Source organism: Aethalodelphis obliquidens, unplaced genomic scaffold, assembly GCF_003676395.1.
Source record: "Aethalodelphis obliquidens isolate GAN/ISIS:26980383/991018 unplaced genomic scaffold, ASM367639v1 scaffold48, whole genome shotgun sequence".
Taxonomy (NCBI): domain Eukaryota; kingdom Metazoa; phylum Chordata; class Mammalia; order Artiodactyla; family Delphinidae; genus Aethalodelphis; species Aethalodelphis obliquidens.
This window is the reverse complement of record NW_020837992.1, coordinates 13,701,497-13,715,673: the sequence shown is the minus strand read 5'-3', so window position 1 is coordinate 13,715,673 and position 14,177 is coordinate 13,701,497. Positions and strand designations below refer to the sequence as shown.

At 39.6% G+C, this 14,177-nt stretch overlaps 1 protein-coding gene across 2 annotated transcripts in view; it reads right to left on the bottom strand.

Moving 5' to 3' along the window:
- Positions 1-14,177, bottom strand: part of NIBAN1 (niban apoptosis regulator 1) — a 161,697-nt gene that overhangs the window by 91,080 nt on the left and 56,440 nt on the right. For both annotated transcript variants that reach the window (XM_027083024.1, XM_027083023.1), the window contains exons 2-3: positions 5,734-5,864; positions 1,512-1,643 (exon numbers count right to left, since the gene is read on the bottom strand). In XM_027083024.1, coding sequence (XP_026938825.1) covers positions 1,512-1,643; positions 5,734-5,864 — 263 coding nt within the window. The remainder of the gene's footprint in view (positions 1-1,511; positions 1,644-5,733; positions 5,865-14,177) is intronic.

The window sequence follows — 14,177 nt, the reverse complement described above, 5'->3', positions numbered from 1 at the left end:
TTCTATGGGTGTTTCCTCCACATTAGTTAGTTGTCATGCTGACAACTGCTCTATATTGGGCTCTGCCAGCACTTGGCCATATGCTAAGGGGAGTTCAATGCATTCATGTCTTTAATCCTTACAACAACATTGTGATGAAGAAATCATGCTCACCATTTTACAGATGAGAAAACTGAGGCTCAAGGAGATTTATAACTTATGCAAGGACACACATCTGGTAACTGGTAAAGGTGTGATTCAAAGTGCATAATATTGACCATTAGGCTATACTGCCTCTTCTCAAGCTTCCCTGAGAGGACGGTATAACGGGCCGTATGAAATCTAAAGTGATTTGTTATTATTGTCATTATTTGTACTGTATTGATCATTTGCTTCAGAGAGCAAATCAAATGTTGACTAAAATCCTAAAATAGATAAAGCAGAGAAGATACTGGCTTAACAAATGTTGAAAAGAATAAGACTACCCAAGAAAGCACTCGAGTACTGCCTGGTAGGTGGTATAATAAGTTTGTATTCTATTTTATTTCTATTTTCCATCAAAAATTGGAAGGAGACACATTATCTGTCAGCCTGAAGCCTCTTCCTAAAGGTTTAGCATCAGGGGTAATTACTCAGAGTATCTGCAGAGGATGTCCTGACTAGTTTTGAACTTAGAGTGAAGAGTGCAGAGTTTTAAATATGTTACTAACTTTAACCCATAAATAGTAACTATTCATTTCAAAGGGAGCTTGAGAATCTATGTAGACTGAATATGTGTACAGTATGAGATCTGGAAGGAATCAGTGGGATCATTCAGCCTCACACTCTAGTTTAATGGAGGCGTGACCTCAACTTTAGTTTTCCAAATTCTCTGTCCAATGTTCTTTCATTTACACCACATTACCTCCCTTGATGGGGAAAGAAATGGGAACCAATAAAAACTAAGGTCCTCTCAGGTGCTAGGCACTGTACATATGCTATCTCATCTCTCCACATTTTACAGACAAGGGAAAAAATGAGATAACCAGGAAAAAGCTAGTGAAAAAAATGCATACATAGAAGTGAAATAAAGTAAGTGAAAAGTTCTGAATTTTTAGGAACCCATGCAAATCCAGTCACAATCTTAATAAATAATTCCTCTGCCACAGAGGAGGCTTAAGAGTGGGAAGACATGGAGACACAGAGCAGAGAGGGAGAGATATCAGGGAGGTGACTAAGACAGGCCTCGAGGCCCAGTGATCATAGGAAAGGCTCCCGCACTGGCCACTCAGTATAACCTTCTATCTTTACACTCACTTGCAATTACTTGTTCAAAGTCTACGTTGCCCACTAGACTGCAAGCACCTGTCTAATCTACAGTGATATGCCTAGAACCTACTATAACCCACAATAAATATCTGTTGGCTGAAATGAATACCTGAATCTGTTAGTGCTCACTGAATCAGTCAGTCTCAAAGGAGAGGGCTTGTCAGTCAACCCAGCCAACATTTAAGAAAATTGCAAGAATCAGTGGTAACAAGGAAATGTCTTACCTCTTTGTTCTCATAGCTTTCCACAGCAAAGTCATTTTTAACCACAACATATCTCTCCTTCCATTTCTTTATGTCCTCAGCAAACTGTGATAGCTCTGCTTCATACAAAACAGTTCCAGGCTCCAATGGTGGCTTAAAGAAGATGAATGCAATTAACTGTCACAACAAAAGATAGCATATCATGCTACCACTGAGTCTATTCACAGTATTTCAAGGAATATTTTCAGAAACTATCTTGTGCTGAGATCCTGGGGAAATTGTTGCTTCCCCCCACCTCCCTACACATTTCCCTTTCCTACTTCTCCTGACCAAATGCAAATATTTGTCTTATTGATATTTTTGTGATTTGCATTCCCTTCATTATCCTACAAGAACAGAAGCATATGCTAGAAGGGATTATAGTAGCAAGGTTATGCCTTGCATACCTGTGGCACTTAATAAATCCTTGGTAAACTCTGTGGAAGAGAGGGAGTGAGGCAGTTAACTGTAAGTTGTGGACATTTATCCCAACACCCTGAATATACCTCAGGGTTAATTAAAACAGGGGAGTTAACAGGCTGTTCCCCTCTTTGTCAACCTTCGGGGGCTGCCTCAAGAGTCAGTGTTCAGTGGTTTCCCCAGATCCAAAGGTCTGGGAATCAAGGCTAAAAACACTTAACCCACCTTTGTGCTCTTCAAGGAGACTGTTTACTCTCTAATTAAAGAACAAGCAGGCAAGCCAGCAAACCTTCATTCTATCTCTTCCACTTAAAGGTCTAGGGATGTCTCGTTCATAACCCCGGCTAAAAGCCAAGTCATCACTGATTTCTCTCTTCTATTATTTGTGCTGTAGGGAAGTCTCTGTTAGATACCTAGTTAGGTCTTCTGTTGGGCTAACCGTGTAAGGGGTAATTCCCATCCTACCTCATGTATTATCTCAAAATATAGGAATGGGCCTCCTGTCTTTCACGTGTCACTGACTTTCCACTGATGTTATTCAAACACTATAGTGCCTTTAAAACAATATTGTAAACCAACTATACTTCAATAAAAAAAACCATAGTCCCTTTAGAAACTCATGCCTCCCCTTTCAAGCAAAATTTACATGAACCATACAGAGAAGAGTGATATGCTAATCTTTTTAAGAATCTGCTAAGGGTTGAAATAAATAGCCTTATAAATTCCAGGGCTTAATATTGAGGCAGATAATGAGGCACTCTCCTATATGGACTCATTAACACGTAAAAGAGGACCTCACTCTCCTCTTAAAATGAGACTGCAACCATATATAAGCTGAACTTTATAGTTCTTAGGTACAGCATTTCTTAAACCTGGGCCACTTTTTTTCTTTTATTTATTTATTTATTTTTATTTATTTATTTATTTATTTATGGCTACATTGGGTCTTCATTGCTGTGCACGGGCTTTCTCTAGTTGCGGCGAGCAGCGGGGGCAAGCGGGGACTACTCTTCGTTGCAGTGTGCGGGCTTCTCACTGCGGGGCACGGGCTCTAGGTGCACAGGCGTCAGTAGTTGTGGAATGCGGGCTTCCGTAGTTGTGGCTGACGGGCTCTAGAGCACAGGCTCAGTAGTTGTGGCGCACGGGCTTAGTTGCTCCGCGGCATGTGGGATGTTCCCGGACCAGGGCTCGAATCCATGTCCCCTGCATTGGCAGGCAGATTCTCAACCACTGCGCCACCAGGGAAGCCCAAACCTGGGCCACTTAGATCAACTGATACGCTTGTTAAAAATGCCGCCTCACCAACCATCCAGATAGTGGAGACTTGGTCAAACTGTGTCCCTGAGCAAGAACCCTGTGGAGCAGAGCAGCCCTCTGCAATCTACGCAGTGGACACGTAGGGCATGTAATATGAGGGGAAAACAAACTACTGTTTTTAAGCCAGTGAGATTTTGCTGTTGTCTTTTTACCATACCATTTATTACTGTATCCTGATCGGTTTAATCTTATTAATTTAAGTCCTTCATTATATTGAGTATTTTTTATTGTGGTAAAATACACATGAACACAGGATGCTTTTCCATTTATTTATGTGTTGTTTAATTTCTTTCAGCAACATTTTGTTTTCAGTGTACAATTCTTTCATCTACATGGTTAAGTGTATCCCTAAGTATTGTATTCTTTTTTTCCTTATGTTATTTTTTATTGTGGTAAAATAAATACACATGGCACAAAGTTTACCGTTTTAACCATTTTTAAGTGTACAGTTCAGTGGCATTAATTATATTCACAGTGTTGTGCAACCATCACCACTATCTATCTCCAGACCTTTTTATCACCACAAACTGAAATTCTGTGCCAATTAAATAATAACCCTCTATTTCCCTCACCCCCACTCCCTTGTTACTACTATTCTACTTTTTGTCTATATGAATTTGACTACTCTGGGAAATTCATGTAACAGGAGTCGTACAATATTTGTCAAAAAAAATGCAGCCTCACCCTAGACTTATATACTATATACTATACTATACTGATACTATATCAGAATCTCTGGGGGTACAGACCAGAGGTTGCATTTTTATCAAACTCCCAAAATTTTGTCAATCACTGTTTTATGGGGATGACAATTAGTTATCCCTACAAAGCCACGCTGCTGAATCTATTGGTCAACTTTCAGCAATACCTGACCTACTTATCACTTCTTCTTTCTTGAAACCCCTTCTTTACTTGACTCTGACACATTGCACTTTCCTGATTTTTTTTTTTCCTACTCCACAGGCTATTTTTCTGTCAGTCCATCTTGCTGAATCTTTCTCCTTTTTCTGATCTCCAAATGTTGGAGGGGCCAGGACTTGGTCACGGAAGCTCTCCTTTTCTCTGTTTATACTTTCCCTTGATTATGTCCCACGACTTTAATACCAGTTATGAGCTAAGAACTCCCAAATTTCTATTCCCTAGCCTCAACCTCTCCACTGAGCTCCAAATCAGAGCATTCAACTACCTAGTCAGTATTTCCATGGGTGTATGTGAAATAAGTATCTTAAACATAATGTGGCCAAAAGTGAAATGATTCCCATCCACCTCTGACTCTTCTGAGTAAAAGACAAGTCCATCTGCTTATTTGCTCAAGCTAAAAGCCAAGTCATCACTGATTTCTCTCTTCTTCTATTATCTCATACCCAACCCATCAACAAGTTCTGTCAGCTCGGACTTGGACTCTTCTCACAACTGTTTCCATCACCACCCTAGTCCAATTGGCCATCGTCCTTCTCTTGGACTGCTACAGTGTCTTCCTTGCCAGTTTCCAGTTTCTTCTCATGTCCCTCCCCATAGTCTATTCTCTATAGAAAGGCCAGAAAGATCACTTAAAATTATAAGTCACTCTGTATTCAATACCCTCCAATAACTTCCCATCACACTTAAAAACCTTTATTGTGGTCTATGGGCCTACACGATCTGGTCCCTATTTGTCACTCTGCATTCCTTTTTCAGCTCTCCTCCCTTGCTTATATGGCTCTCAGCACACTAGCCTTCCTGCTACGCTTCTGACTGCTGCAAGGTCTTTGCACTTCTGTTCCATGTGCCTGGAACACTCTTCCCACAGATATTCACACAGCCTACTCTCTTATTTCACTCTAGCTTCTTCTCAGATGTCATCTCCACAGAAGGCTTCACTGACCACCTTCTCTGAAATGAGACTCCTGCTTTATTTTACTTTGTAGCATTTCTTATTACCTGATGTTCATTTGTTTATTTGTTTATTGTCTGTCTTCTATTTGAATATTAACAGGAAAGCAGAGAATTTGTCTTGTTCTCAAGTTCTTAGACTAGGGCCTGGCACATAGTGTCAATAAATAGTTTTTTAGGTTGTGGATAATTATTATAATGGAGCAAAGGAGAGAGAATAAGTTACAGGTTTAGAAGATAAAATCACATTTGATCAATGACCAAAATAAAGACACCCATAGTATGAGGCACTGAAATTATGACTTTTTTTTTTTTACTGTACTTCACCACAGCAAGTCAGATTTCTGACGTCAAAGCATCAATGTGGGAAAAACATAGTGAAACTGAAATCATGTTCGTTTTCTTTTTACGTGGATTACACCATCAACAAGAAATCATATGTTCTAACTTCCAGGCAAATAGTTTTTTGAGCATGAAATGACTGGAGAACAGATTTTTTAAACTGTCATTCAAATTATTGTTTATTTCAGAAATATTATGGGTTATAAACCATTCTTCAGTGGGAGAAATATGGAAACCAAATTCCATGGGTTACCTTGGTCTTCAAAAATTGTGATGTTAAATCTCTTTGCTGTTCTACTTCACTGCGTACATAATTGCAGAAAGCCACAGAGTACTGGCGACTGTAGTAGGGACTGAAGTTTTTGATAGCAGCCTCAGTTTTCCCTGGAAAAATATGAAAATTAGAATTTACAAATGTAGCATCTGTCTCCATAATTCTATATATACCCCTCTAGGCTCCCCAACACCTCTGCTTCCTAGGGATTTGTTATTAGCCCACATGCCCTGAGGACTTTGATACCTGCTGCCATGACTTCCTCCCCCTCTGGCATCGTCCTGAGAGACTTGGAGGTCCTTAAGGACCATCTATTCAGTAACCAACTTTCTTCATTTTACATTAACAACCCATTGCCATGACCATAAACTCAACCATCCTCCTAGTTCTTCTACAACCACCATTCTACCTCACCCTGTTCTCCACTTCAACTTGCTCTTCATTATCTTCTACCTCCAGTCATTCAACTTCTCCTACACAGCAATACAACAATAATCCCAGGGTTCACCATTTCAACTCTGCACACACATCACTCCATTTGTCTTCAGATCCTAAGGCACCACTTCTAGTCCTGCTGATCCACAGCCCTGGATAAAATCAACAAACTGTTTCTTCTAGTTCTGCTCCTACGTTTCTGGTTTTAAAATTTTTTTGTTTTATTTTATTTATTTATATATTTTTTGGCTGGGTTGGGTCTTGTTGCTGCATGCGGGCCTTCTCTAGTTGTGGTAAGCTGGGGCTACTCTTTGGTGCGGTGCATGGGCTTCTCATTGCAGTGGCTTCCATTGTTGCGGAGCATGGGCTCTAGGTGCGCAAGCGTCAGTAGTTGTGGCACGAGGGCTCAGTAGTTGTGGCTTGCGAGCTCTAGAGCACAGGCTAAGTAGTTGTGGCGCACAGGCTTAGTTGCTCCACAGCATGTGGGATCTTCCTGGACCAGGGCTCAAACCTGTGTCCCCTGCAATGGCAGGCAGATTCTTAACCACTGCACCACCAGGGAAGTCCCTAAAATTTTTTATGATTCAGAGAATGATATAACTACCATGGGGTAGAGGTAAAAACTTTGGATTAAGAGTCTCAAGACCTAAATTCTGGTCCCAATTCTAGAAGACAGAGAAGTGAACCAGCTGTATGACCTCAGTTGTCACTCATTCTCTCTAGGCTCCAGCATCCTAACTGTAAAGGAAGATGCTCACTAGTCCACACTTTTCTTGGAATCTACGTGACAGTGAAATATAACCATGCAAGTACAGCTGCCTCACAGCTGTGACCAGCAACTACAATATGACCTCTTAGCACCAGAAGAAAATAAATCTGAGGAATAATCATGTGGGAGGAGCTTGAGGACTCGAGATGGAGGGAGAGGGAGAGTCAGGCACTGGAATACCCTTGAGCTTTTCCAACCTATGCTTAACTTTAGAAAGTAGGGAAATTGCAAAGGCAGGAAAGGAGAAGGAGAAATAGGGGAGAAAGGGCAAATGGGCATTCTGAAGCAGATGAGAAATTCGCACAATATTTCAAGGACTTGCCACAGAGTATACAAATAAATACAGGTCACACTGACTGTGCTTACAAGCTGTTAGTCCTTGGAATAAGATATTAGTTTGAGAAAAAATAAACCTGATATAACATTCCAAAATATTTTAAAATACTCTCATGTGAACTTGGCATAATTTTTGTTTTCAAATTTGATATTATAGTCAACAGAGAAATATTAAAATATAAGGACATAGCTACTTATAGCTCTGTATGGTTTTTTTTTTTTTTTCGCAGTACGCGGGCCTCTCACTGTTGTGGCCTCTCCCATTGCGGAGCACAGGCTCCGGATGCGCAGGCTCTGCAGCCATGGCTCACGGGCCCAGCCGCTCTGCGACATGTGGGATCTTCCCAGACTGGAGCACTAACCCGCGTCCCCTGCATCGGCAGGCAGACTCTCAACCACTGCGCCACCAGGGAAGCCCTGTATGTTATATTTTATATTTATATTTATTTATAGCTGTTTAGAGCTATTACACATGTAAAATTTGAAAAATAAGTGAAGGGTTCTAACCACATAGATCAAGATACTCAATATGAGAAACTTGAATCCATAGCTGCCGACTTCTATGCCTATGCAATCATTGCCCCAAACACCCACAGTGTATAAATACTCTCTATAAGGAAAATCCTTCTTCAGTTTAGGCATTTAGATCTCATAATACATATGAGGTAAAGGGGAATTCTTGCTTATTCCCTCAATAAAATGACATTTTCTGGTTGCATTTATGAGCTTTAATAATTATTACTTGTAAGGTGCTTTGATACCCACTAATAATAGGTTCTGTAGAAATGCAAATAAAAGTTCCTATAATTTGAATCAGGTATACTTTTGCTTGCTTTGTGAGTTTATGGTATTACTATTAATCAGTATTTGCATAATACTTTAATATACTCAGGCTTTATGTGTCTAATTGGTTATTATTTTTTTTAGCTTTTATACAGTGCATAAGGAATAAAATTCTATATACTTGTCTGTAATTTTCTTGTATAGGCGTGGGACATCTTTGAGAATCCCCACAATGAGAATGGTCTCACCTCACTGAAACATATAAATGATTAACAAAATTTGCCCTTAAGATCCAAGTAACCACTATTTAGTCTAGCAGGAGAGCAGCCAGTTAATTTCTGATTAATTTTTGCACTCTTGCAAGCAATTGGATTTAAATAAAAGGAGGTGGATGTCATTTTATGATGAGCTCTACAAAGCCTTGAAACCTGACATCCTGCCACATCACCAAGCCCCCTCAAGGATGCCCTGCTTATACTGAGATGCTACAATGCCACCACCCCCTCCCAATGTATGAGAAAAATGTTTCTGTGATTTGAATATCTGCATATACTATCAGCACAGCATCCACCAGGGAGCGTTTATAAAAAAGAGATTACAGCTTCCTAAGGGAATTAACCTAGAGACTGGTTCAAAATGTAAATAAAACAGCTAACAACATCACAAGTTCTAAGAGGAAAAGAACCTAAAGCAATTCCCAAAATGTATCTAGATTTTAGATCAAGCTGATCTAAACCCAAATAAAGGAATGCCCAGTGTAGGGATCTTGACAATTTGAGAAAAGCCTGGTGTTGGGGCAAAATACCACTGTAGTTAGGAGGACGGACTCTGGAGTCAGACAGACATGGGCTGACTGTAAAGAGTCCCATCTCTGCTACTTACTAGTAGTGGGACTTCACACCAGTTACTTTCCCTCATATAAAATGAGCCAACAAGAGTAGCAATCTCATGGATTAAGATGTTATATCATTCAATCATAAAAAAGAAAGAAATACTGCCATTAGCAGCAACGCGGCTGGAACTGGAGAGTATTATTCTTAGTGAAATGTCAGGCTGACAAATATTGCATGATATCACTTATATGTGGAATCTAAAAAGTAATACAAATGAATGTATATGCAAAACAGAAAGACTCACCGATACAGAAAACAAACTTGTGGTTACCAAAGGGGAGAGGGAAGGGGGAAGGACAAATTAGGGGTATGGTAATAACAGATACAAACTACTATATATACAATAGATAAGCAACAAGGATATACTGTACAGAAGAGGGAATTATACCCATTATCTTATAATAACCTATAATGGAATATAATCTGCAAAAATATTGAATCACTTTGCTGTACACCTAAAACTAACACAATATTGTAAATCAACTATACTTCAATTAGAAAAAAAGAGTAGCAATCTCATAGTGCTTTTTTTTTTTTTTTTGCGGTACACGGGCCTCTCACTGTTGTGGCCTCTCCCGTTGCGGAGCACAGGCTCTGTCCGGATGCGCAGGCTCGGCGGCCGTGGCTCACGGGCCCAGCCGTTCCACGGCACATGGGATCTTCCCGGACTGTGGCACGAACTCGTGTCCCCTGCGTCGGCAGGTGGACTCTCAACCACTGCGCCACCAGGGGAGCCCTCATAGTGCTGTCTTAATTACATGAAACAACACAGTAAAATAAAAGTGCTCAGCACTGCATTTGGCACATAGAAAGTTTTTGGTAATCCCTAGTAATTAAATTGATGATGAAACACCCAAGCCAACCACCCAAGGAAGGTCCTTAAACTAAACTGAGGAATCAAGGAGAAGCCAAAAGCAAGTTGTCTATTGTAACTCTTTAACTGGGGCCATCCTGCCTTGCTGCATACAGAACAGCCGTCCTACTCACTGCAAGCTCAAGACAAACATAACCTACATTTTCACAGATGTTTTAGGAATGCTTACCAGCATGTAAGAGGCCCTCAGTGCAACCTGACTTAAAACCAACTAAATCGAACATTAGCCTTAACGAGTCAAAGTGAAAAGCGAGTTAGTAGCTGTGTTACATTGAGCTCCTCTCTCCGAGCCTCAATTTTTTTATACTGAAGTATAGTTGATTTATAGTGTTGTGTTAATTACTGCTGTACAGCAAAGTGATTCAGTTATACATATATATATATTCTTTTTTTTATATTTTCCATTATGGTTTATCATAAGAGATTGAACATAGTTCTCTGTGCCATACAGTAGGAACTTGCTGCTTAATCATTCCACATATAAAAGCCTACATCTGCTAACCCCAACCTCCCACTCCATCGCTCCCCTAATCCCCTCCCCCTTGGTAACCATCAGCCTGTTCTCTATGTCTGTGATTCTCTTTCTGTTTCACAGATAAGTTCATTTGTGCCATATTTTAGATTCCACCTGTAAGTGATATCTGTGGTATTTGTCTTTCTCCGTCTGACTTATTTCACTTAGTACGATAATCTCTAGTTGCATCCATGTTGCTGTTGCTGCAAATAGCATTATTTCATTCTTTTTTATGGTGGAGTAATATTCCACTGTCTATACGTACCACATCTTCTTTATCCATTCATCTGTCAAGGGACATTTAGGTTGTTTCCATGTCTTGGCTATTGTGAGTAGTGCTGCTATGAACATAAGGGTGCATGCATCTTTCTGAATTATAGTTTTGTCCAGATATATGCCCAGGAGTGGGATTGCTGGATCGTATGGTAATTCCATTGTTAGTTTTCTGAGGAGCCTCCACACCGTTTTCCACAGTGGCTGCACCAACTTACATTCCCACCAACAGTATAGAGGGTCCCCTTTTCTCCACACCCTCTCCAGCATTTGTTAATTGTAGACTTTTTGATGATGGCCATTCTGACTGGTGTGAAGTGATACCTCATTGTGGTTTTGATTGCATTTCTCTAATAATTAGTGGTGTTGAGCATCTTTTCATGTGCCTATTGGCCATCTGTATGTCTTCTTTGGAGAAATGTCTATTTAGATCTTCTGCCCATTTTTGGATAGGGTTGCTTCGTTTTTTTGTTGTTGAGTTGTATGAGCTGTTTGTATATTTTGGAAATTAATCCCTTGTCAGTTGCATCATTTGCTAATATTTTCTCCCATTCTGTAGGTTGTCTTTTTGTTTTGTTTATGGTTTCCTTTGCTGTGCAAAAGCTTGTAAGTTTGATTAGGTCCCATTTGTTTATTTTTGTTTTTATTTCTATTGCCTTTGGAGACTGACCTAAGAAAACATTGGTACTATTTATGTCAGGGAATGTTTTGTCTATGTTCTCTTCTAGGAGTTTTATGGTGTCATGTCTTATGTTTAAGTCTCTAAGTCATTTTGAGTTTATATTTGTTTATAGTGAGGAGAAGGTGTGTTCTAACTTCACTGATTTAAATGTGGCTGCCCAATTTTCCCAACACCACTTGCTAAGGAGATGGTCTTTTCTCCATTGTATATTCTTGCCTCCTTTGTCGAAGAATAATTGACCATAGGTGTGTGGGTTTATTTCTGGGCTCTCTATACTGTCCCATTGATCTATATGTCTGTTTTTGTGCCAGTACCATGCTGTTTTGATTACTGCAGCTTTGTAGTATTGTCTGAAGTTTGGGAGGGTTATGCCTCCTGCTTTGTTCTTTTTTTTTCAGGGTTGCTTTGGCGATTCCAGGTCTTTTATGGTTTCATATGGATTTTAGGATTATCTGTTCTAGCTCTGCGAAAAATGTCTGAGCCTTAATTTTGTCACCTGTAAAATGGGGATTGTAAGACACCCATTTTCATAGCATTTTGCGAAGATTCAATAGGATATTCTACAGGTTAAAAAGTACCTATAGCAGTGTCAGACACTTTAGTTACTCAATAAATTTTGACTATTATTACTATTATTTAATATTCCACCATGACAGCATTCAAATAAGTGGATCATCCCACAGGCACCACACAAAATAACTTCAGCTTAAACCAGCTTGTTTCCACAGTTTCCAAGATGCTTGAGTATTGAATTGCTACTATTTAGTATAATATTCCCTTTCCTAAATTGTCTGTAAAACACAGTGCCAGGTCTTTCTCTAAAAGGAAGTTACTCAATAATATAAAGACTAGAGCCACAAAGGGCTTCTTCTGCATTTTCTTACCCAAGTATTTTTGGCACAGGCATATTTCTTCTAATCCTACTCAATTACTGCAGCATACTATGCTGGGTGTGGTGCTGCTACCATTTACTTGACCAGGCTGCTCTCAACACCCTTCAGGGTGATCACCACTAATGTTAAAAGAAGCCTCCATGACAGGTCTGTCTGCAACACTTAGCTTCAGTTCAACTCTGTAAAAATAAGAAAAGTATCTTCTGGACCTCTTAAAACCATTTGAATTCATACAGACTCCAAAACTCAGCACTATTATTTGATTCCTTTTCCCTTGCTCCCATATTCAGTCATCAGGTATTGTCACTTCTACAATATTTCTTGAATCCATCTTCTTTTCCCCATCCCAACCCCCATGCCTTCAATCAAGTCTTTATTATCTTGAAACAACACTGTAAAAGTCTCTTAATCTGCCCTATCTCAGAAACACAGCGGAGCAACTATGCAAAACAAAACATAGCAAACAAACCAGAAAAACCTTTCTAGCTCTCAGTTCTAAAAGAGGAACAAAAAAGTCAAAGCCAGAGTGGGAGGGGGCAGTGCCACTGCTGCTACATAAATCCTGGAGGATTATGGGAGAAAGACAAAGCTTGGTCTGTGTTGCAAAGGCAGATTCTAGAAAGTGGCCAGAGCGAGTCCAGAGTTGATGGAGCAGAACAGGAAAGGCTGAATCCACCATGGTTCCACTCAAGAGAAAGCTGACACGAATTATCAAGGCCCAGATGTTAGACTGGGGAACTGGCCTTCAGAACCAAGTCTTGCCATTAATGCTCCCAGGAAACTCTTTTGAAAGCCTTAAGAGACATACCTCATAATCGTAGAACCATAATCCTCTGCATCCCGGCCTGACAAGTTTCATTTGACATGTTGTTGCAAGATCACATTAATTCCTTTGTAAAAACCTTCAACGTTTCCCACTGCCTAGAAAAGTAACCACTTAGCCTGACACCAAAGGCCCTGTGATCTGGCTCCCACTATCTTTTATTTCTCACCTCTCTACTCAGACTAACCCTCCTCGTCCCCTGTACATGGCCATGATTTCTCCCTCCTTTAAAGTCCAGGTGGCAATTCCAACCCAAGAAGAAGACTTTTGGGCTCTCCCCAGCTGGAAACACTCAGCTTCTTTCGTATTCTCCCAAAACTGCACCACTTTTGCTACAGCTGTTTAAATATAGCTTATCTCTCCTCCAGGGGTATAGTGTATTTATGTACTCAGCAAATATTTGTTGAATGAATGAGAGAATGGCTAAGTAAATATTTAAGAGTAAAGCAAAGTACAGTGCATCACAATCATGAAACCCGTGCTAGTACCCCAAGAAAGGAGAAAGGTCCAGTTCTCAGCCTGACTATTTATTAGTAAAACTATGCACTCTCACAGCACAATTCTTTTGTTTAAAAAAAATATCTGACTCTCCCAGGTTAACTCCGCTTAAGCTTTTAGATGAATTTTGTCCCTGAAATTATAGGTGGGGAATTATTTACAAACAAAAGCTTTTCTTGGTTTGTTTGTTTTTCTTGATCAGTTTGTAGACATGGGAAATATATAAGGGCCTAGGTAAAACTTATATATATAAGTCTGAAGAACCTGACAGATTTGTATATTTTCTCATTCTAGAAGGTTGTTTGTCAATATTCCAGTCCTTCAGTAACGTATCTCAATTCTACACTTTATCAATAGTTTTCTTCCTTGAAATATACTGTTTCTAGTGGATTATTCCTAGTTCCTTCATTATTCCCAGGGTCAGAACAATTATGGTATATTAAAAAATCTTCTCCAAAATATTCAGATTCTATGCTGTTTCAATCACTTTTAGAAACGTAGCTCATAAGTACAGCAAGATATAAAAAATCCAAGCACTATTTTTGCTATATATCCTTATCTTTTTTCAATTATTTTTTAAATAGTTGAGATTATTACATTTTGTATCCAGTTTTATTTACTTCACACTTCACCTTTGGTTTTTCCTATGA